Source organism: Phascolarctos cinereus, unplaced genomic scaffold (genome assembly GCF_003287225.1).
Source record: "Phascolarctos cinereus isolate Bilbo 61053 unplaced genomic scaffold, phaCin_HiC Scaffold_4;HRSCAF=312, whole genome shotgun sequence".
In the NCBI taxonomy this organism is placed as follows: Eukaryota; Metazoa; Chordata; class Mammalia; order Diprotodontia; family Phascolarctidae; genus Phascolarctos; species Phascolarctos cinereus.
The window spans coordinates 52,134,986-52,157,023 of NW_027555847.1; the positions used below are offsets into that span (position 1 = coordinate 52,134,986).

General features: G+C 40.0%; 1 protein-coding gene across 8 annotated transcripts in view; it reads left to right on the forward strand.

Annotated features, from left to right (window-relative positions):
- SETD5 (SET domain containing 5) overlaps positions 1–22,038 on the forward strand; it is a 48,233-nt gene extending 26,195 nt beyond the window's left edge. For 5 of the 8 annotated variants that reach the window (XM_020973766.2, XM_020973767.2, XM_078152175.1 and 2 more), the window contains 8 exons: positions 2,394–2,523; positions 6,723–6,976; positions 10,369–10,425; positions 12,354–12,827; positions 13,920–14,218; positions 15,249–15,388; positions 19,427–19,515; positions 19,904–22,038. In XM_020973766.2, coding sequence (XP_020829425.1) covers positions 2,394–2,523; positions 6,723–6,976; positions 10,369–10,425; positions 12,354–12,827; positions 13,920–14,218; positions 15,249–15,388; positions 19,427–19,515; positions 19,904–20,500 — 2,040 coding nt within the window. In that variant the 3' untranslated portion in view covers positions 20,501–22,038. The remainder of the gene's footprint in view (positions 1–2,393; positions 2,524–6,722; positions 6,977–10,368; positions 10,426–12,353; positions 12,828–13,919; positions 14,219–15,248; positions 15,389–19,426; positions 19,516–19,903) is intronic. The other 3 variants (XM_020973770.2, XM_078152176.1, XM_020973769.2) reach the window with 1 other exon arrangement.

Below are 22,038 nucleotides of genomic sequence, written 5' to 3' on the forward strand. Positions count from 1 at the left end.
GTATACTGGTCGATACTAACAGACCCAACATAGGTCCAAGTTGTATCTATAAATAATTTTGATCCCTGGAGTACCTAGGATAATTAAAATTATTATGTTTTTTACAGAATTGAACTTTATGTTAATGTCAGAGTACTAGTAAAATAAATTGGGGGTGGGAGGTATATGTTTTTCTACTTTGGCCTTATGATTTGGGTGGAGATTCTCAAAAGGTACTGTCCTGTCAATAGTACCCCACTGTGTTCTCTGTAAGTCTCTGAGATAAGAGTGCAAAAAGAAGCTATGGGTAGGGACAGCTATTATCCTTGATTCATTAGAACACTCACACTACTTATTTGAGGCAAAGCCCTTTGAACTAAAATTTAATAGCATGCATTAAAGACTTAATAATTTTAATTATGTATTCGCCTTCACAAAATTTCAAAGTAGCAAATATTTGAGTATCTGCTAGTAGGTCAGTGCTCCTTGAAGTATTTGAGCCAGGGCTGGGAGAAGTGCCCCCCAAAAGAAATGTGTAAGATAACATAGGCTTCTGAAGGACAGGGACTATCTAGTATGGAGAACAAAACAAGATAGACATACATGGAATAGCCTGTAACGAACAAGGTTATAGGTAGACATCGGTGCCGGAACTTGCTATTCAAAGAAAGTTATAGTGGTTCAGAAGAGGGGAATTAGACATTTTAAGGAATAAAACGCATTTCAACTGGAAGAGATCTTAGTCCAAGTTTTTAAATCTTTAGATTTAATTAGAACCTTTTAAATATAAAAATTCTTTATAAAATACTATGAAAAGCTTCAGCAGTCTAGTAAGATTTGCATATAGAGTTTGCTGTAAATGTTCAAACTTAGAGCTGTGGGGTATTTTCATTGCCTGGGATCTCCCTGCCTAAAGTCTTAGTGGTTTCATGTTACCTTATCATTAGAACCAATTTTAATTTTTTTAGGCTAGCTCACTTACCATTTTAGAAAAATCCCAAAAAAGATTAAGCTCCTATCAGGACAAAGCATAGTGACCACAAATGAGTCCAGACTGCTCAAAAAAAAAGAGATCCTATACAGAGGACATCTGCAGCAGTGGGGATTACTTACTCACTTCCTTTTAGACTCATATTTTTGATATCCTCATTTCTCCAATGGTATGGTTGAACTATTTGAACTTCAATCTAGCTCCGTGATTTTTTTAAACCAATATTTTGAAGGTAAAAGAGGTCATATCCGGTATTTTTCTGACAGCATGGTATCCTGAAAAGTCAATATTTAGCAAATGACCTCTTAGGGAGCTATTTTTATATACTTACACTCATCTTGATGTTCATAATTTTATTTTTGCCATTTAACAGTTACACTATTTGATGCTTTGAAGGCAAAATTAACAACATTTCTTGACTAATTTTCCCGAAACATGCTTTGGGTCTCCCAAGAGTGAAGATCTGTTAGAATTAACTTTATTTTGGTGAAGAGACTATTTACTTACCTGCAATTATTGTTCTCTAAAGATGTGAAATTATGATAATTCACCCTTGCTCTTCCCATTTTGGGAAGGGTTTAACTCAGAAATTGATGTTTATCAAAATCAATCTGTCTTGTGTTAGGGCAGGAGAGCCACAGAGTGGTGAGATCCTACAACTGTGTATCTTAAGAGAACACAAATTAGAGGTAAGAAATTTTCTCTCTTCCGCAGGATACATAATTTAACTATCCTAATCTTATACATTCCAACCCAAATGTTCCATATCTTCACTATTAATTTAGGCACTGATAATCACTGCAGAAATTTGTAGATGGCTAGAGAGCCTTTTTGTTCTACTTTATCCTCTTTTTGGTTTCTACCACAGGTGATTTCCTCTAGTGATTAGCATTAATCATGTATAATTTAATTGTGGCACTTGTCAGAAAGATACCACAGGAGATTACATTTGAGAGTTGAATCAGTGGGAGCATTACGTGGTACCTGTATTGGAAAATTACTTATCTTCAAATTCCTTCCCTCTTCAGGAGGTATTCTCAGCATGGAGCAAGCAACACCTAGAGATGCTTGGGTTTTTTTAGTTGGTTGCATTCAGTATGAGAAGGGGCTCTCAAGGAAATTTCAAAATGCCTTACTAGTCTACAAAAATTGAGAAGAGCTTCAGTTGTTCATTGATTTTACTATTCCACACCCCATTCTAAAAGCTAATTTCCTGGTTTTTTTTTTCCCAAGGAGTTGATTGGGCAGTGTGTTTATGCTGAAGCACAGGACATGAATATGTGTTAGTTTACGAAACTGAGTGAGTTTGTGGATTATCATTCCTCACTAATTATCATGGTATCCTGGTTAACATACTTTACATAGGTAAACATAATTTAAGAAAGCATTATCACTGATCATTTATCGGCCGTTTTTATTTCAGCGCTGGATGAAGCAAGCCCTAGAAGAAGGGATGACTCAAACCTCATCTGTACCCCAAGAGAGTAGAATTCAGCATCTATACCAAAGCAATGAGAACAGTAACTCTTCTAACATCTGCAAAGACAATGCAGGTATATGCTTGAGTATAATTACAGAAATATATACCAGACAAGGCATTGATTAAAGCAAGAAAATACTAATTCCTTAGAACTGTGAGGCATAATAGCAATTGTTGTACAATTCTGATAATTCAGTTACTATCCCTGCCAGTTTTCATTTTGCATCATCCATCTAAAGAATTTACGCTTTTATAATGCCAAGATAATCCGCTTGGCTTTTCTAAATAACTATAAAATTAATAGGATTTGGGGTCTGTTGTTTTTTGGAAGCCAAGTATCATGGCATAGTGGATAGAGAAGCCTGCTTTGGAGCCAGGAAGACCTGTATTCAAGGCCCACTTCTGACACATTATGGTTGTAAGACTCTTGGCAAATCACTTAACATCTCAGTTCCTCAGGCTGCTCTAAGACCATAAGTAACACAACAGTCACCCATTCTGCACTGGAATTTTTTTTTTATTTAATTTCTTCTGGTACTTCCTAACACATGTGAAATTAAAGGGTCAAACAAAGGTTTTTCATAGATCTTGATTTTTAAAGTACTATATTAAATGTTAAGAATCTGTGATATAACGGATAGAGGACCAGCCATGGAGTCAAGAAGACCTGGATTCAAATCCCACCTTCGACAAATATTAGCTATGTGGCTTTGAACAAGTTCAGGCAACTATAAATTGTAGAGTGATTGTTTATCATTCTGTATTTGTGGGCAGAATTTCTTCCCAGGGAGTACGCTTTACCAGTGCAAATTAGTAACTTTTCAACAATTTATATATTTGTTAGTATGAAAACTTAAGTCTGCTCAACAAAAAAAAAATTGAAAGGGAAATAACATTGCTGCCTTAAATAGTTATTTTATATCTGTCTTTTCAGAGAAAGAGAGATATCAAGTCAGGGATCAATTTTCCCAGGACAACAGACAAGGAACTAGACAGTGTACAGATAACAACAGAATTGGTTATGAAAAGGTTAGATAAATTTAAAGTAACAGGTCCAGGAATACCCATTTATGTAAGAAAAAAGCAAGGAAATTTATGAAATAGTAATATTGAAGAAAGAGTCATAGAATCTCAGTGGGGAGGGGAGGCTGAGTTAAGAGAAATTAGTTACTAATTAGTCCCTTTCCAATATATTTCCGTAATGAGTATGAAATTGTTTTAAGAGAGGTAGGCTTCAAATCAGTTTAGAGTCATCCTCAGTGCCTAAATATCAGAGAAACTAGAGATGGTTGGAAAATCACCCAGACTTTTTTCCTGCCTCCAGATAGAATTCTAGATAAATGAGGTAAAGATTTTTAATGGTAATAAGTTTCCCAGTGAAAGTGAGGTATGTCTGAGTAGCATCTTCAGTCAATAAATATTAAGTGCCTTGTCTATGCCAGGCATCCGTGCTAATAAGCACAAGGAATACAGAAAAAAGCAAAAGTCAGTCACTAGTCTAATGAGGAATACAACATGCAAATAACTGACAAACAAGTTATTATATAGAATAAATTGGAAGCCTGTCCATATATATGAAAAGAAGGCCCTAGATTTAAGGATGATCAGGAAAGGCTTCTTTTAAGAAGGAGAGATTTTAGCTGGGACTTGAAAGAAGCCAGTAGACAGATGAGGAAGGAGAAAATTCTAGGCAGAGCCAGTAAAAACGTCCAGAGTGGGGAAGTGGAATGTTCTGTTCAAGGAACAGCAGGGAAGACAATGTCACTGGATTTCAGAGTACCTGAGGAGGTAAAAGAAAATTGGGAGTGTGGTGGGAGGAGGGGCAGAGTAGGTTGGTATGAAGGGCTTTGAATGCCCAGCAGGTTTTTATATTTGATCCTGGAAGTGATAGGGGACCTCTGAAGTTCATAGAGTGGTGGATGTGAGGGGAAGATATGTCAGGTTTGCTCTTAAGGAAGATTACTTTGGTAGCTGAATGGGAGATAGACTGGAATGAGGAGAGACTTGTGGCAGGGAAAACAACCAGTAAATCATTGCAAAATTCTAGGTGTCAGGTGATAAAGGCCTGTGTACTAGGGTGGTGGAAGTATCATAGGAGAGAAATAGGTATCTAGTGGATGAAGGTAAAACTGACAAGTCTTGGCAAAAGGTTGGATATGGACAGTGAAAAGAGTGAAGAGTTGAGGAATGACAATCAGGTTATAAGCCTTGGTAACTGGGAAAATGATGGTAACCTTGAGACTTAGGTAAGTTAGAAGAAAGTAAGGGGGTACAGGGTTATGAGTTTATTTTCAAACATGTTGAGTTTCAAGATGTACAGGACATCCAGTTCAGAATGTCCAGTAGACAGTTGAAGATGCAGTTATTGGAGGCCAGCAAAGGTTAGGGCTAGATAAGTTGATCTGAGAATCTTCACCATGAATATGATGATTGAATCCATGGGAACCAATGAGATCACCAAGCAAAATAGTTTCGAGGGAGAAGAAAAGAGGGCCTAAGGACACAACCTTGAGGGACTGAGGGTGGTGTTGAGGAGAAATATCAAGGCTAACGGGATCTAATCAAGTTTTGCAAGTTGGTTATGTTTTCCCAATAATAGCTTTAGGGGGGAGGGAGCAGCAATCAGAAAAGTCCCAAAGTAGAGCAGCCAGGTAAGAAATGAGATAGAGAGAGGAAAGAAAGTGGAGATGCCTTTGTAAGCTGCTATTGCTTTCTCAAGGAATTTAGCTGTAAAAGGAAGGAGAGATAAGGGATGATAATAGATGAATCAAATGGTTTGGGTTTTTTTTTGAGGAAGGGGGAGTGATGGGCATGTTTGTACTATAGATATAAGATACTATACATTAATTACAGTTTACTGAATTCAAATTAAATGAAATAGGCCAGGGGCAAGGTTTCAATAATTAAGTAACAGTAACTTAGGAAGAAGCATTGAAATTAGTTTATATCAGCTAAAAGGATGCTGAGACATTGACAGCCTTAGGTATAATTATGTCATAATTTAAGTAGTTTCTTCTCTCTAATAGCTTTTTTCCTTTTAAATGCCCAGATGCCAGCAGGGTTATGGTATATAGAAATCCATCTTGGAGCTGAAAAAGAAGCACAGTGAAAGGACCTTACATACCCCAAGTAGAATGGAATTGAGGATTATTGGGCAACAATTATTGCTCAGCTCCCACTGTAGTTCCTAACCTCATACCTTGAACTTTAGGGATGTTTTTGCAGGAGTTTCTTGCAGGCCAGAAAGGTTAGAGGTAAGAAATAATATTTCATGTATTTCATGTAGCATAATAAAAAGATTTTGGAATACTGGAATGTGGAGTCAAAAGAAAATTTAAGAGGAAGCAGGAAGCTATATACCTGGATGGAGACTGAGCAGAATTCTGGAAGGTGGTAAAGCTAAGGTGGGGCTTTCTCTGAACCCCATCTCCCATAGCCTTCATTTCATAAAAGAACCCAGTGTCTGCAGGAAGAAACAGCCAGGCAGCTACTAATCTTAAAACACAACTCTTGCTAGGTAACAAGAATACTGCCCTTTTGAGTAAACGCTCTTAACTGTGAGTGAAGGTATAAACTATGATTTAATCTGTGACCGAACAAGTCATTTTATAATTTTATACAAATTTTTGTTGCCCAAGAAGTAAAGAAAATTAGGATTATTCTCAAAGAAATGTTTAGTCTACCTTTTTTTTCTTTCTAGACTTTTTTTGCAAGTATTAGTGATAATTTTTAAAACTAGGAAATAATCTAAAATTGAGGGGCTAAATGTGAATTGGGAAACTGTTATTTATAGAATTCTTTTCTGCTGCAATTAGAAAAGACCGAAAAAACTACTAAGAAAGATGATAAAGGCAAGAGACAAAATGCATTCAGGATGAACTTAAATGGGGATAGGAATTAGTGATAGTTGTTGACGTGGAAAAGAAATGTGAAGACTGTTTATTCTATCTGATAGATTTAAATGGTTTCATGGGCTCTTGATAAGAAAGTTGGTCTGGGCTGAAAGTGATTGTTACTTGAGTGAACTTCAGAAATAGGGACAAAGTAGGTTGGGAGTTTCCCTAAGAAATTGGGACAGTTTAGAAAATTATAGTGGGTGACATAAGTAGGGGCTTTGTGGGCTTCTTTTTTGATAGAGAGAATTACTAATGGAACAAGACTACCAGGAGAAAGGAATTTTAAAGTATTGTGGGTTGGAGATTAATGGCTTTACTGTAGATCCTTCTGTTAAGCTACAGTTTCAAATTCTCATCCAAGCTTTGTATTTCACAGACTTACTGAGCCCATTAAAGAAATGGAAGTCTCGATATCTGATGGAGCAGAATGTTACCAAGTTACTGAGACCTCTGTCTCCAATCACACCTCCGCCTCCCATCCCTCCCATCCCCAGCTCGCAGAGCCCACAGCTTACCATGCCCTGCTCGACCCTTTCAGGAGAGGAGGAATGTCGGAATGGATACGGCCTAATGTTCTCACCAATTCCATCTCTTGCTACTAGTCGCTGCAATACACCCCTGCAGTTTGAGGTGATTGGGGTTTGGTGTTGGGAGGGGCCAAACAAGATAATTCTATACATTCTACACCCACAACAGCTGTAATCATTCCACCAATGTGTCTAATCATGTGCCTCACACTGTCTCCTCAAGTGAGAATTCTCAAGGTCACCTCTTAGCCTCACATTTTGGGAACTCCCACCATTCTCCACAGAACAGGATCAGTGATAACCACCCATCCCATTGCCTTTCTTTTGCATGCCAGTTCATGAGCCTTCAATCCCGCTGGCAGTAAGCATGCTAGTCTTCCTGCTTTATCTGTGGTATGCCCCCTAAAAATAATAAGCCTCTAGCCCCACAGACCAGCCACATGATACCAGTCTGAAGATTCCATTTAGACTGAGTAGTGAAGAGCCTTTTTTTTGTAATTTTTTTTTAATAATTTCGTATTGCTGCCTCATTCTATAGTTTCGTGGAACATTGTGGCACATGAGTGTTTTCACATCAGTTCACTTCATTGTCTTGTTTAGAAATGAGGGTTAGGCAAGTACCTATCAACATGCAGTATCATACATTTTTGTCATCTTTTGTCCAGTGTGTGATAGAAATGTATCAGTTTATACTTCAGCTCTTTCTAGGAGTCATCCTGAACCACTTGATATTCCAGTTTGGGTGACAAGAGGTTTGCTGGGTAGAATTTATTCAACATCCATCTATGCATGTTGCTTTAATAGGTGTCATACATAATTAAACTAAAAAGACACCATCTCTTCCTGCTTTTCAGCAAAGTCTGTTCTAACTGAGCATGCTCAGCTCTGCCCCTAAGGCTCTGCCTGTATGTAGCTTTTACTCCTCTAGGTGTTCTCGGTTAGAAGTGAGTATTCTAGCTGATCACAGAGGCATCTCTGCCCTCCCTTCAGAGTTTAGGTGAGTGCTTGGCCTGCAACACAATGGATCATATCATACTAGGTCAGAAATACAGTGGATTACACACAAAATTGCAACCTTGGAAATGGCATTCCCAGGGCTGGTTTGAATGGAGCACATTGAATACCACTTTGAAGAATACTCTTTTGAATATGTCTTTCTGGTTGCAATTAATTTTTCCAGAGATTTTGCCATGTAAGCTACACTAGATTCCTCTGGAGTTGGTTATTCAGCCACTTCTTTCTATTTGAATTTTGGCCTCACTTGTATATAGGTGAAGCTAACTCTTCAGTTAACAAATTAAATGTTTCACAGTAGAAAGACTTCACAGAGCAAAGTTCTCCCAGGGAAGAGTTGTAGTAATAGGAACCAAATCTCTATTGATTTTATTAATATTAAATCCTTTTATCAGAATCAGCCTAGCCATTCAGCTCTTTGTTCCCAAAGCCTCCCAGCTGCAACAGTCCACTGATAAGTCTAGGTTGTGCCTGTCCATTTAATCTTTCATGGTGGTATCTTATTTTTACTCTGTCAAGAAGGAATTTGGAAACTGAAGAGTAATTTCCCTTCCATATCAGTTAAATTTAATGCTTAATATACCTCCTGTTGTATGTAGTAGGAGATTGTTATTACCAACCCCCTAAAACTAATGTTGTTCTTAGTAACCTCAAAACAATATTTAGTAAACTATCTGCATAGATTGGTATAATCCAAAAAACACAAAGCATTGGAATCAACAGACATTTAAATATTGTGCTAGGCACTGGACATAAAGAGAAAAAAAAATTGTCCCTGCCTGTGAAGAGCTTACATTTTACTAAGAGAATACATATATATATAGATAAGCAAATACAAAATAATTTTAGGAAGGAGAGAGCACTAACAACTGTTCTAAAATCTGATTTAATTAAGGAAAATTAAAGCTTTTCTTATCAGTAAAGCAAAACTTCACCTTCCTGGCCTCTTCCATGTCACTGCACTAATTGCCATGTTTTCTATATTCTAGTCCAGGGGTAGGGGGAGTCCTTTGTCTTTGAAGCATTAGATTCACAGGGAGAAAACAGACCGCAGCTTAATTGTGAGGAGTTTTGTTTTTGAAAGAAGAAAGTCAAACGGGTTCAACTTTCCCACTTTATAAATTTAAAAGAATAGGGAATGTGAATATTTTCTTCATTGAATACAACAAATAAACTTAATAGAAAAATGTAATAATTTGGAGTTGGGAGGGAGAGGCTGGGAAATGAAGTTATTCAGGACCAAGACAAAAAGATATTTGGAGTCAAGAGAAAGGGACATTAGGAAAACAAAGTGAAAGTGAAAGACCTATCCCTAATCCTGATCCCTACAACCTTCCTTCCTTCCTCCCTTCCCCAGATTTTGCTCCAGTGCTTCGGCCTACATATTCCCTTCCATTCAGTAGCTTGACAAAAATTCCCCAGTTCAGGTCCACAGACCCTCCATTTCCTGCCATCAAGACTCCTGTGCTGAAATGGTCTTAATTTCTCCCTCTACTGCTGGCCACCATCTACCAAGCCCATAGCTCCATCTGCTTTTCAACTTTCCATTCAGGCAAAATCTCTCCAGCATTATACCAGCTCTTCCCTTCACCTGTTCTGTTAGCTTAGGTCTTATTAATGCAACCATCTCATTTTCCCCTCCCCATCTGACCATTCAAAAGAAAGGATTTATTCCTAGTAGTCGAAGATGTTCATCTCTGAGAATGTCATTTCAGAGTAAAGCACTAAGAACGTCTCCATGTAAGATATCAGGCCCTGCATCTTATATTGGAATTCTTTCAGATCCATAATATATTTTGTGAATTTCAACATCTGGGAGAGGTGATATGGGAACCTGATAGATACTTGTTTGGAAGAAAAAAAGGTTGTGGTGGATTATAAGGAATTAAGCTAAGGGCCAAATATTACCTTTAGGCTAGAAGTTCCTTATTCCTAATGCATATCCCTTGAATACCTATTCAGAACAGGAATTTCCCTAGTCTAGAATGCTTCTAGGACCTACTCAGCATTCTTCCTACCCTTCATTCCCCTCACTTCATAGTCAGCTGAAAGATAGGAGGAAATGAAAAAAATTAAGGAAACAGTTTAGGTAATGGGGAAGGTAGAATGCCACGAATAATTAAGTCAGGTTCCACCTCATGACTCACAAATCCTAGGTTGCCAACCTCTGATCTAGAATATAAAGAAATATCATACTGTAGAACCGTACCAATCTTAACTAGTATCCCCCTGGGATATTTAGTTTAGCATGGAAAAAAAAATAACAGTTGATTTGATTTAAATGCTTTCTGAGGCACCAGGAAGCATTTAATGTACCAAGTCATTAACCATTGGGATGAGTTCTACGGTTGAGTATTTCCCTATGCATTCTGATAAGAAAAGTCATGGCTAACATCTATGCTTGCTTTTACTTTTTTTTTTGTTTTGTTTTGCTTCTTGACTTTGAGTAGATGAATAACAAGATGCTTTTCCCTCCTCTAGAACATATCCTCCCCTGAGAGTTCCCCTGCGCATAGGCCCGAGTCCCTGTCACCCGAGGTAGTTATCACACCATCTCAATCACACTCGGAGGCTGAGAGTGAGTGTGCATGAGTGTGGACCTGAGTGTGTGGGGAGGGACCAAGGGAAGAGTGTGAATGGGGTTATGGGCTGGAGGGTGGCTGATCTTTCCCAGTAAGTTGAATGAATCTTAGAATGTGTGATGACTGCTCCGGATTATCAAAATGTAGATCAAGGAAAGCCAAGTGATTGTGTGGTTTGCATGTGGAACAGCAAAGGAATCGCCCTGTGAAAAAGAATTGTTAAGTACTGAAGATAAGTTTGAAGGCATATGGAAAAATGTCTGAGAGCCTCGGAGAAGAGGGAATAATTAAGAAAGGGAGCTCCCAGGTAGTTTTAGGAAAGGAGAAACTAACTGAACCAAAAGTTGAAAGTTATTTTTGTGTTTATTTTTCCAAGCTCATGAGAAGAAGAGACTGGTCTTAGTTTGGTGAAAAATAGCTTGTCCCTCCTGCAGCACAGGAGAAACATAAGTCTTTTATTCACTTGTGTTTGGGGTATTGAGTATTTTTCTGAGGACAAGATGATTATTCTGCCGTCTGACTTTTAGATTGAGCTACTTCCCTGACTGACTGCCTTTACCTGATGTGGCTAGTGCCAAACACTGCAGAGAACTACTAAATAAATCTCAAGGTCTTCATTGAGATGAGGCATGAATGCCTTTGCTAGCTGCCCTTTTGCCAAGTGGTTTCATTGACTTGACGAACAAGTAGCATTGTAGATAGCAGCAAGACCAACCATGTCTTAGCCAGAGCATGTGAAGGTTTTAGTGCTAGAACTTCATAAATGAAAAAGTGTAAAATCTTCCAAAATATATGTTCAAATCCCAAAATTGAAACCATGGGATAGGTGTAGATCATGTCATAGTCTCTGAAAAGTGAAGGTGGTGGTGTTCTAATGGAGAGGAAGTTAAGATATGTTTTGGCACTTAATGTAAGAGGGAGAGATCTGTCTTTTTTTGGTGCTCAAGACCCCTTAGGTGCTGTAGTGATGCAGTGTCTTGGTGTACCATTCTGTGTAGAAGGAATTTCAATAGTTAAGAATGATGTCTTCCTTCAGTAGAGATTACATAACTGATCCATTGTCGGAAATTGACTGTGAGTGTGTATATGTTTTGATGGCAATTTGTAGGCAGTACGTAGTTTGTAAAGTAATGACGTAGCTGATGAGATACAGTTTAGGTGCATGGATGGTTCTGGAATGTTGTGCTGTAGTGGGGCTGTGCTGTTGATCTTCTGGTGTGCTGATGTATTTACCTAGTTGGTAAGCTAAGAATTGAATGATCATAAAGTTGGATGTAAAACAGACCTGGTTAACAGTGAAAATGAATGGATAAATGACTGGAGGAAGTACTGGTTGGTTGATGTCTTTAATACCATTCATCTTTATTGAACTAGTAACTTAAATACTCCCCTTTCCTTCTCCCCCCACCCTTCTTTCCTTCGCCCTTCCCCCTCCTAGCCTCCATCAGTATTAATTTAGAAATGAATACATCAGGAGCCAGTTATCTTAAGACACCAGTCTCACTTCTATAACGTGCATGGGGCTCAGGTAATTCCCTTATTTTACTGCAAGTCCCTTATTGTATTGCAAGGTGACTCAGCGAACTTGAAAAGCTGAGCAGATGAGATAGTCATTTGACCAATTCTTTAACTCTTAGTTCCTGAGTGCTTTCCTCTGGAAAGACATAAAGCAGTGTAGGGAAAGGCTGGGGGTTTATTAGACATCTGGCCTGTGTAACTGTCATTATGTGGAGCTTTTTGCAGACATTAATGGTTTTCTTTCCTCCACTACCATCACCCCATCTTTTCTGCCTTACTTTCTCACCTGTACCCTTTACTCCCTTCCTTTCTGCCCTTCTCACTTTCTCCCCTACCCCATGTCTTCGTTGGTTTCTGTTTTTCCAGCTTGGTCTCCGGACAGACCTGGATTTGGCAAAGGTAGGATACCTTGAGCCTAACACTAACAACTGCCTGGAGAGACAAGTCTTGCTCAACCCAGGTCAATCTGACCTGGCCTCTCAGCCCTCCATCCCTCCCACATCTGAGAGCAGCCACCAAGGCAATAATGGAGATGGACAACAGACCCTTCTAAGAAATTCAGACCAGGCCTTTCGGACAGAATTTAATTTAATGTATGCCTTCTCACCTTTGAACGCTATGCCTCGAGCAGATGGACTGTTGCGAGGTTCTCCCCTGGTGGGAGATAGGAAACCTTTAAATTCTGGTGGGAGGTATTGTAGCTCTCCTGCAGAAGGGTATTCCAGCCGACATGAACACAGTCTAATTAAAGATATATCACGTGGATCAATGTCACCTTGTGGTGAGAAGGCCAGTGATGGAGTCAAGCCTGCCCCCCAGAACCCACCACAAAGGAAGAAGGTAAGTATTTTCATGTTTCTTCCACCAGTGAAGAACTATGACTGAAATACAAGCAACAGATAGTTTTCCTTTTTTTTTTTATATACAGATATACATGGCAGCAAAGTTTCTTCTAGAGAGCCCAAAGCAAAAGTATATACTTTTAAAAAATAAAAGACCAAAATCTGTTGTCCCGACTTGCTAAAGAATAAACAGGAAACTACTTCTCCCCGTGCTTAAGTTTCTCCCATGTAAAAAACAGGGAGAGTAATCCCTAGCCTTCAGTTTCCTTATCTGTAGGATGAAGGGGTAATGTACTACATGATCTCTAAGGTTCCTTGCATTTCTAAATCTATGATTGACCTAATAACACACCTGGAAATATTATGGCTTTGAAAACATAACAGCAAGAACATCATCAAGCTCATGTACTGAGGTCCTAAATACCAGAATAGTTCTGCTTCTAATTTTGCATTATTCTTCAAAGAGTTAATCTCTAAATTCCTCCTGTATCATTCTTACTAGGTGTCTCTAAGGCTCAGCTTTAGCTTTCATACCCAGAAAGTTGCCAGAACTTTTGCCTACTTCATTCACGATTTAAATACCTTTGGTGTGAACCTTGGAGCTTTGTTGTTATTTCAGTCGTATCTGACTCTTCATGACCCCGTTTGAGGTTTTCTTGGCAAATATACTGGAGTGATTTGCCATTTCCTTTTTCAGCTCATTTTACAGTTAAGGAAACTGAGGTAAACAGAGTTAAGTGATTTGCCTAGGGTCACACAGGTAATAAGGCCAGATTTGAACTCTGTTCTCCCTCCAGGCTGGTGCGCTTTCCATTATGCCTCCTGGCTGTCTCAAACATCTCACTGTAAACTTTTTTGGCAGTTGGGGTTAAGTGACTTGCCCAGGGTCACACAGACAGTAAGTGTCAAGTGTTTGGTTGGAGGCCGGATTTGAACTCAGGTCCTTCTGACTTCAGGGCCAGTGCTCTATCCACTGAGCCACCTAACTGCCCCTAAACATTTCTTAATTGTCTGTTTGTCATCCTTTTCTGATGATATAATAGAGTTCTCTTACTTAAAGCCTTGTTTTTGTTTTTTGTCTCCTTCCCAGGTGTCTTTGCTAGAATACCGTAAACGGAAACAGGAAGCCAAGGAGAACTCTTTAAATTTGGGAGGTGACTCTGTACGGTGTACAGGGACTCCCACCCGGCAAGGCAGCAATAGCTCAGTGTCTGACACTGAAACCTATGGTGTCCAGGGATCTTTAGCCCGAGCCCCATCTTCTCCTCACAGGGGTTTCTCCCCATCCCATTCCTCTGTTCCCTCAGTGGATGATATAAGCCCTACAGACCCCAGGGGTACTACTTCTTCATCTCACTGCAGACCTCAAGAGAATATCAGCAGTAGGTGGTAAGTATTGGAATGAATTAATTTTGATTCTTTGTAAGAAGAATTCTTCTAAAGTCATTCTAAATTTTGCCTGAAAAGTACTGGAGTGCTTCTCTTAAAGAGCAACCTCCTTCCTCCTCTCAGTCAGTCAATCTAATGGTATCAAACCACAGCTTTCACCCTCACTGCTAACCTAAGAAAGGCCACTGAATCCAAGAAACTGCCCTTCAGCATTTAACTTTGAATGTGGTGGCCACCACCATGACCTCCTCTGCTCATTTGCTTTTAAGGTAAGTCATGAGCTTAGCCTGGTTCCACCCTGATGATTTCCTTGGTCATTACATTTATTGAGTATCTCTTTTGTGTTTGACACTGTGCTAGGAAGTGGTTGTATAGAGGGATAAGATGAATTCCCAGCCCCAGGACACATAGAGAAAAGGCATCAGCCACCTTGCCACCTTATGTTGTCAGGTGCCAAGTAAACAAATCTAGACCATCTGTGCTCTAGAAATCCCAAGGAGGGAACAGTTACTAAAGGATAAGAGTTTACATCATGGCGATGAGAGCAGGCCTTGAGCCTAGCTGAGCTGCTAACTCATTGTATAGACTAGGGCTAGTCTCTCTCCCTCTCTGGGTCTGAGGTTTTTGTCTAAGAAATGGAACAGCCTGGACCAAACGTTGTAGAAGATCATTTCCAGCTTTAAAATTCTTTTCTGTGAGTGGTACAAACCGGAGAGGGGGAATGGTCACTAAGGGTTCGGGCCTTCAGAGAAGGACTTTTGGAGAACCTTGCCTTGAAATAATGATGAGAAAGTAGCTGTGTAACCAGGTTCCACATGGTAGAACAGGGGATAAAGCTGCCTTACAGAATGGGATAAAGTGGTCACACACCAGTTCTTTGTGCATAGTGTCCATTTCACATCTAGACTTGTTAGTGGAATTGGTCCCAAGGAACATGACTTTTAAATGTAGATTAAAGAATATTTATGGGGGTTTAGTTCACAGACAACTCTTCAGTTGTCATTTAAATGGTATCTTGTTACTTCCCCAGGATGGTTCCCACATCTGTGGAGCGTCTCCGAGAGGGACGGGGCATTCTGAAAAAGGTCCTCCGAAGTAGCAGCAGTGTGAAGGTATCACAAAAAGAAGAGACCTCCCCAGCCTGGGAGAACACTGCTGAGAAAGAATCAGGTGAGCAGATCAAGCCTGCCCTTTTCTGTGGCCTTAGGAGATAAAGGAGACAAGAAGGGCTAGAGTTTTGAAGCAGTAGACATCCGCTGTCCACTTGAATTTCCAATTTTATATTAACCTGTTTTCTGCTGCCAACACTCTTAAGTTCTTGAGCATCACTGGGTTTTCTGATCTGTCTAGCCCAAGTAATGTCTTCCTATAAGTTCACTTTGATAAGAGTGGCTGACCTTCTAGTGGTTATTCTCTTTATTGATACAGATCACAGCCCATAAATGTGACTCTTCTGTTCCTTTATAAATCCTCCATGGGGGCTCGTGCAGCATGCTGGACCTTCCTCTAGTTCAGTTGATATTTTGAGAAAACCAAGGGACAGTGGTGGACAGTGGGCTTTCCCATGATTATCCTTCATTGTGGTTATTTGACTCACCCTTCCTTCCATCACAGGTTTCTCTGATGGTATCCATTATAACACTATTGCTGTGTGGTTCTTTGCTTGTAATGTGTAATTATCTGCCAATACCTACCCTTATGTCATTCCCCCTTGGGAGATGTGACCTTCAGTTTGAATTCTTCAGAAACTTTCATGACATTACGTGACTTAGAGCCACATAGCATCATAAGAAGAATACCATTAAAAAGATGGATCTTTATTTTAAAGAGGAGCCTGAGGTTATTAAAAACAGTGTACAAGCTCCATAAAATAATATAGCCCTCTCTCTTCCTCCTACCTTATTATCCATTTGTGGTGTTTGTCCAAAGTATATATACTGATGGACTAGCCCTATAAGTTGTCCATCTAACTGCATATCAAAGTCTGGAAAAATGGGCATTTTCATCCACTTGGTTTTTTAAAACTTTGCAGATGATTAAGCCCAAGTCTAAGCTAGAGCCAGCTCAAATTGGCTCATAATACCCAACTTTTACATTTTCACCATAATTTTACCCCAGAAATCTCCAAACGCTATAAATTAGTGCTTGGTTTATTGTTTCGTTAATGATCTAGATTTAAGAAAGAGACGGAGAAAAATGTTAAAGCCAGTTATACCTAAAAATGTGTAGTGCACATATTTCACATTTTGGAGCACACCCCTAGTTAGACCAACCTCTTTTTAATGAGTATAGATCTTATCTAGGAACGCTTGCAGTATTCTGGGGCTTAATGCAACTAGAAAAGATCAACAGCTAAGTGTTAGTGCCATGGAGTGAAGGGTTGGGCCTACAGTCAAGAAGTCTTGAGATCAAATCTGATTTTAGACACTTATTATAGCTGTGTGCCCCTGAGCAAGTCACTTAACTTCTATCTGCCTCAGTTTCCTCAACTGTGAAATATTTTTTAAATCTTAAAGTGCTATATAAATGCTGTCATCATCATTAACAAATAGCATCTCTGGGGCCTTATTGTCTGTAGTATAAGTTTTGTAGAGATGGGAAAGTTGGCATATGGGTTGGTAGTGGTTATTGATCACCTCTTAATCACCTGGTTTTTTTGGTAATTTTTTTTTCTCCCATCTTTTACTATTCTTTCAACTTTATGTATCATGAGAATAGACGCTCTTAAAATTAGTTCCTCCAGACCAGATATCTTCCCTGTATATGTTAGTCTAGTACACCTAGTCTTCCCATGTTCATTTTCTTCCATGTCATAAACACCCCCCCAAAAGAATATTTTTGTATATTCAATAGAACAGAAAAAATCACATTTCTATTTCATACAGCTTGCTTTTTAAAAAATATATAAATATATAAATAAAATTTTAAAGTGTATAATAAATTTCTTTCAAAGTGGTCCTGCTTATCTGTTTCCTTCTGCCATGCATTTAAAAAATTGTGTCAGTGGCTCACCTCCCCCTCTTTTTGGGGTGGTGAGCAGGCCAACACTGTTGGCAGCTTCCCTCTTTCAATCAAATACCATCCCCTCAATGGAGAAAAAAAAAGTCAAACACAATTCTTATAACACATACCTGCCATGTTCCAAAATGCACATCTCCTGCACCTTGAATCCATCCCATCAGAAAATGATGACGTGTCCTTGTACAGCCCATGCTAGGGCTGAGTGTTAAACCCAAACACGACAATTTAGTTTTCAGTAAGGGGCGGGGAGGGGCTGCCAAGGGGGAAGCTCTGTTGTTAAAGAATTTTTGTGTTTCTTGTCCATCTGTTGTCCACTGTCCAGCTTCCTCCTTTAACTCTGTCAGTACAACTCTGTCAGTTGGATGTCTGCCCAAGCTTTCTCTCAGCTTATTTTTCTCTGTGTGATTTGCAAACAAATTTGTGTTCTTACCCAGTGTTGCTTTTGGGTCCTCTGGTCTGATGAATTGTGTATTGGCTAAGGAGGTTTCTGGGCTCTTTTGATGTTCTAGTTATAATCATTGATTGCTTTTTTTTCTTCAAGAAATGAAGATTATAGTTCAGTTTCTGTTTTATCTGATTGACCTTTTTTTGCATTTACAGCTTGTTTAAATTAATCAGGTTTGAGTTGGCCTCTGTTGCACACCATATCTTTTCATTTCTATTCTTCTAGTTTGCTCTTGACTTTGATTTTTGACTATTTGAGTTTGCTTTGATCTCTCCAAAAAGCTAGAAATTCTTCTCCATAAACAATAAAGGGGAGAGTCAGAACAAACATTTATTGTACAAGCTCTGAGTTAACCACTTATTGCCTTCCTCCCATATTCCACTCATTCTGACAGCAGCAAGTAGGAAGAATGAGCTGATTTCAGTCAGTCAACAAATAAATATATTAAGTGCTTTCATTATCAAGCAATCCCTCAGCGCTGGATATACAAAGAAAGGCTTTAATGGATAGCAAATGCTTATGACCTGTTGAGACAGCAGGGGATGCCAGCAGGAACACTGCATTGGGAATTCAGGTCCTAGCACTTCCATTCCCTGTCTGAGTGTCTTTATACAAGTCACTGAACTTCTCTAATGAATAAAAGTGGGGAGAAAATTATCCTTGTACTGTGCTTCCTCACAGGGTTCCCCTGAGGCTTAAATGAGGTAATCTATACAAGAGAGCCTGGAACCATAAAACATTATATATTCAGTTCTCCTACCAACTAACATGCATTCCTGAAAAGTACCACACTATGCAAAATTGCATACTAAAAACCAAAGGGTTTATGGGAAAATGGAGTTAGGGACACAACACTCAAAAGCTTAGTGACACACTGAAAAAAAAAATAGGAATTTAATAAAAACAGTAGCAAAGTTTTATATATGTTAAATGATTAAGAAATAAACATTTATATATATCAGTTTGTTGCTCAAAGCTAGCTCAGTGTTCTTGATCGTGACAACAAAACAAATACTTTGAAAAATAAAGAAAAATGAACTCAGTTCTGATGGAATTTTTCTAAAAAAAAGAAAGAAAGAAATACTGCCAATAAATAGTGGCAGTGCCCTTGGCTTCCAGGTGATGTTTGGCCTGCCCCCGCCCCCTTTAAAGCCCCCCTGAAAGTTGACAACTCCAGGTCTCTAGGGCTGGAGGCCATGACAGAGTGGGGTAGTTGGTGAAGACTAACCCTTTTCCACTCACAGCTCCTACTTCACCAGAAGACGTACAATAAATATGACACTTTACTTTGACAAAGACGTGACATTTACTTGTTGTGATGGTAATTGGAAGGGTTGCAGCTTGTGACATTGTAAAGTGGTACCATTTTCTGCATTCTTAAAGAAGAAATCAAGAAGCAAACTTAGAATTCAAGTCATTCTCAAAATGTTCCCTAACATATCACTCGCATTGGAACAAATGAATGTTTTGAAAACACAGTTATAGGAGTAAACAGTTCTAGGCTCCATGACTTTACCAGTGAGAATCTTCTCTTCATCAAGGGAAATCCTAACCATCCTCCGTAGCTCCTCATGTGTGGCTTAGGAGACATTGCTATGGCCCAGAGTTCATCCCCTAGGAGCCTGTTTTCTGGTATTGAACCTCCCTAAAGGGAGGCTAGTTCATTTCCAGGTCCATAGAAGAGAGGTTCTTATATTATCCTTCCAAAAAACCAAGTTAAAGTTATCTGCTCTACCTTCCAGATCCTGCAGAGGGAGAAGGCCCAGAGATAACAAGCTCTGCTCTCTCCAAAGGGTCAACTGTGTATAGCCCTTCCAGATATAGCTACCAGGTAAGGAGGAACTGGCCACTGGGGACTGTGCTGTAGGCCTAGGCCAGTATCTTAGGGAACCAAGTGGTTACCAAATGCAGCTGCTGAGATGATTTGATGTAGTTGCATGAAATCACATGGAAAATAACTTTTAAGTACTCTATAGCTGCTTTAGAAATACATACTTAGGGTAATAAATTTATGTAAGTGAAGCAGAAATGTACTGATAGCATTTGAAGTTAGATAGCATGGGCTGGTAAATTTGTAGCTCTATACAAAGCTGTGTACAACAGAACTAAAAGGAATTTACACATATATATAATTTACATGTACGTGTGTGTCTGTGTATGTGAGTAAAATATCTGTTCACGAATCCTTACACTGTTCCTTTCTACTTTTCTCCTTCCAGCTCCTACAGTGTGATAGTCCACGGACAGAGTCACAGAGTCTCCTTCAACAGAGTTCTTCCCCCTACAAAGGACACCCCACTCAATCTCCAGGATACAGTTATCGCACTGCGGCACTGAGGTCTGGAAATACCCCTTCCCACAGTTCTTCGGAATCCTCTCTTTCTTCTACATCCTATTCCAGCCCTGCCCACTCTGCACCCACAGACTCACTGGGACTGTTTGCCGTGACGCCAGGGTATTACAATAGCCAGCCACATACTGGAAACAGCAGTGTCCAGAAGAGGAGCTGCCCCTCTGCTGCTGCTAGTCCTCCCCTGCAAGGCCCCTCAGACTCTCTCCCCTCAGACTCTGTTTCTCAGCCCAGCACAGGAACTTGGAGTTCCACATCTTTCCCCCAAAATTCTAGGTCGTTGCCATCAGACTTACGGACTATCAACCTGCCCAACTCTGGACAGTCAGCTGCGTTCCAGGCCTCCAGGGTATCCACAGTTTCTAATTCACAGCATTACCCACACCGTGGTAGTGGGGGAGTGCATCCATACAGACTCCAGCAGCTACAAGGGTCCGGAGTAAAAACTCAGACAGGACTTTCCTAGGGATTCTGGATTTGGGCAGACTGAACTCGATGAGCCCATAGCTGCTTCCAGTGGCCTCTGGATCCTGGGCCAGGCGTGTTGCTGTGGAGGGGAATGTAGGGTGCCAGAGGATTGGGTCTGGATGATGAGAGCAAGACTTGTGAGCATTGTTGGCCTCTAGCCTTGGAGGAAGATGTAAATCTTGTCTAAAGTGGAGACTGTAAAGAAGTTTCTCCCTGCTGTTTAGGGTACATTGTTGAAAAGCCAATGGTGTTTCGGTCAATAACGGTTCTAAGTGCAATGACTTGTGTCGAGCCTCCATCTCCCATTGTGCCCATAACCTGTAGTCACTTTGGCAGTGAGGACATCTTTTTTTATTTGAAAACAATTATGGGAAAAAAGGGGGAGCAAAATTCACAGCCATCTGAATAGGGTCAGGTTCTCAAACACTCACGGAAGGTGGGCATTCCTCCTTAAATGGCCATTCCAGTCACCAACAAATCTAGCCAAGGTTTGTCAACAGAAAACATGCTTCCTTTCTTTTATCCTAGAGTCACCAAGAAATGGGTAGTTGGGGAGGGAGGGGTGGGCTTGGAGCATGTGTTGTGATTAAGGGATGTCTCCTCTACAGATGAGGCTACAGCCGGCTCTGGATTATTCAGGGGTTGATTATCCATTCTCTGCTGCTGTCCACCTCTCTCCCCTTGATCCCCCTTTTAGCCATTTATCATCATTCATTAACATCTCCAATGGGTAGAAAGAGAATTCAGATCTGATAGGCCAGTTGTGCCATTACATAACAGGTTTTAATAAGTTTTGTCAGGAAGGAGGCTGGAATTCAATATGGTTTGGGGATCATCTGAATTTTGATTTTTCCTGTGCCCCCCATATCTGAGACGATCTGAAGTTAGCTGTCACATTCAGTCTAACAGGGAGGTAGCTCAGTAGAACATGTCCCTGAATGGGTACTGTGCATTTGTGATGGCAGGGCTGTCACTGCCAGGCCTTGGATTGTGTGTGGATGTCACGAATTTCTTTGGGGGAGTTTTTAATGGTGGGGGCAGGGTGCCCCTGTGAGGCTGCATACAGACCCAGACACACCCAGTGCTGTTTGGGGTCAGCACATAAGCAACCTGGATGCCCTCATTCAGGCTTTGTGCCTGCCATACACACCTGGGGGAGCTCTGGAGCAGGCCTACGTGGGGAGCACAATCGTTAAATTCCATACAGTTGCTAGCTTATTTCTTTCACTTGTTTACGGTAATATCTGGCGTGTTTTTATTTATCTAATTTTATATTCAGTTATAACCATAGTAGGTTTAGCTAATATACAACAGGTATAATCCCTGGTGCTGCAGTGGACCTTCTTTTCTTTTGGACAGGATAATACTGTGAGTCTCCCTCCATATTTCCTCCCCACCTCTCTTCCACTTTCTTTTTCTCTTCCCCTTCTCCACAACTATCATATGCACAGTCTTCTCTTTTTGTGTGTGACTGTTACAGAATTTCACTATTTCCAAAATTGAAATCAGGTGTTTGCTCAAAAGGGGGGGAGATTT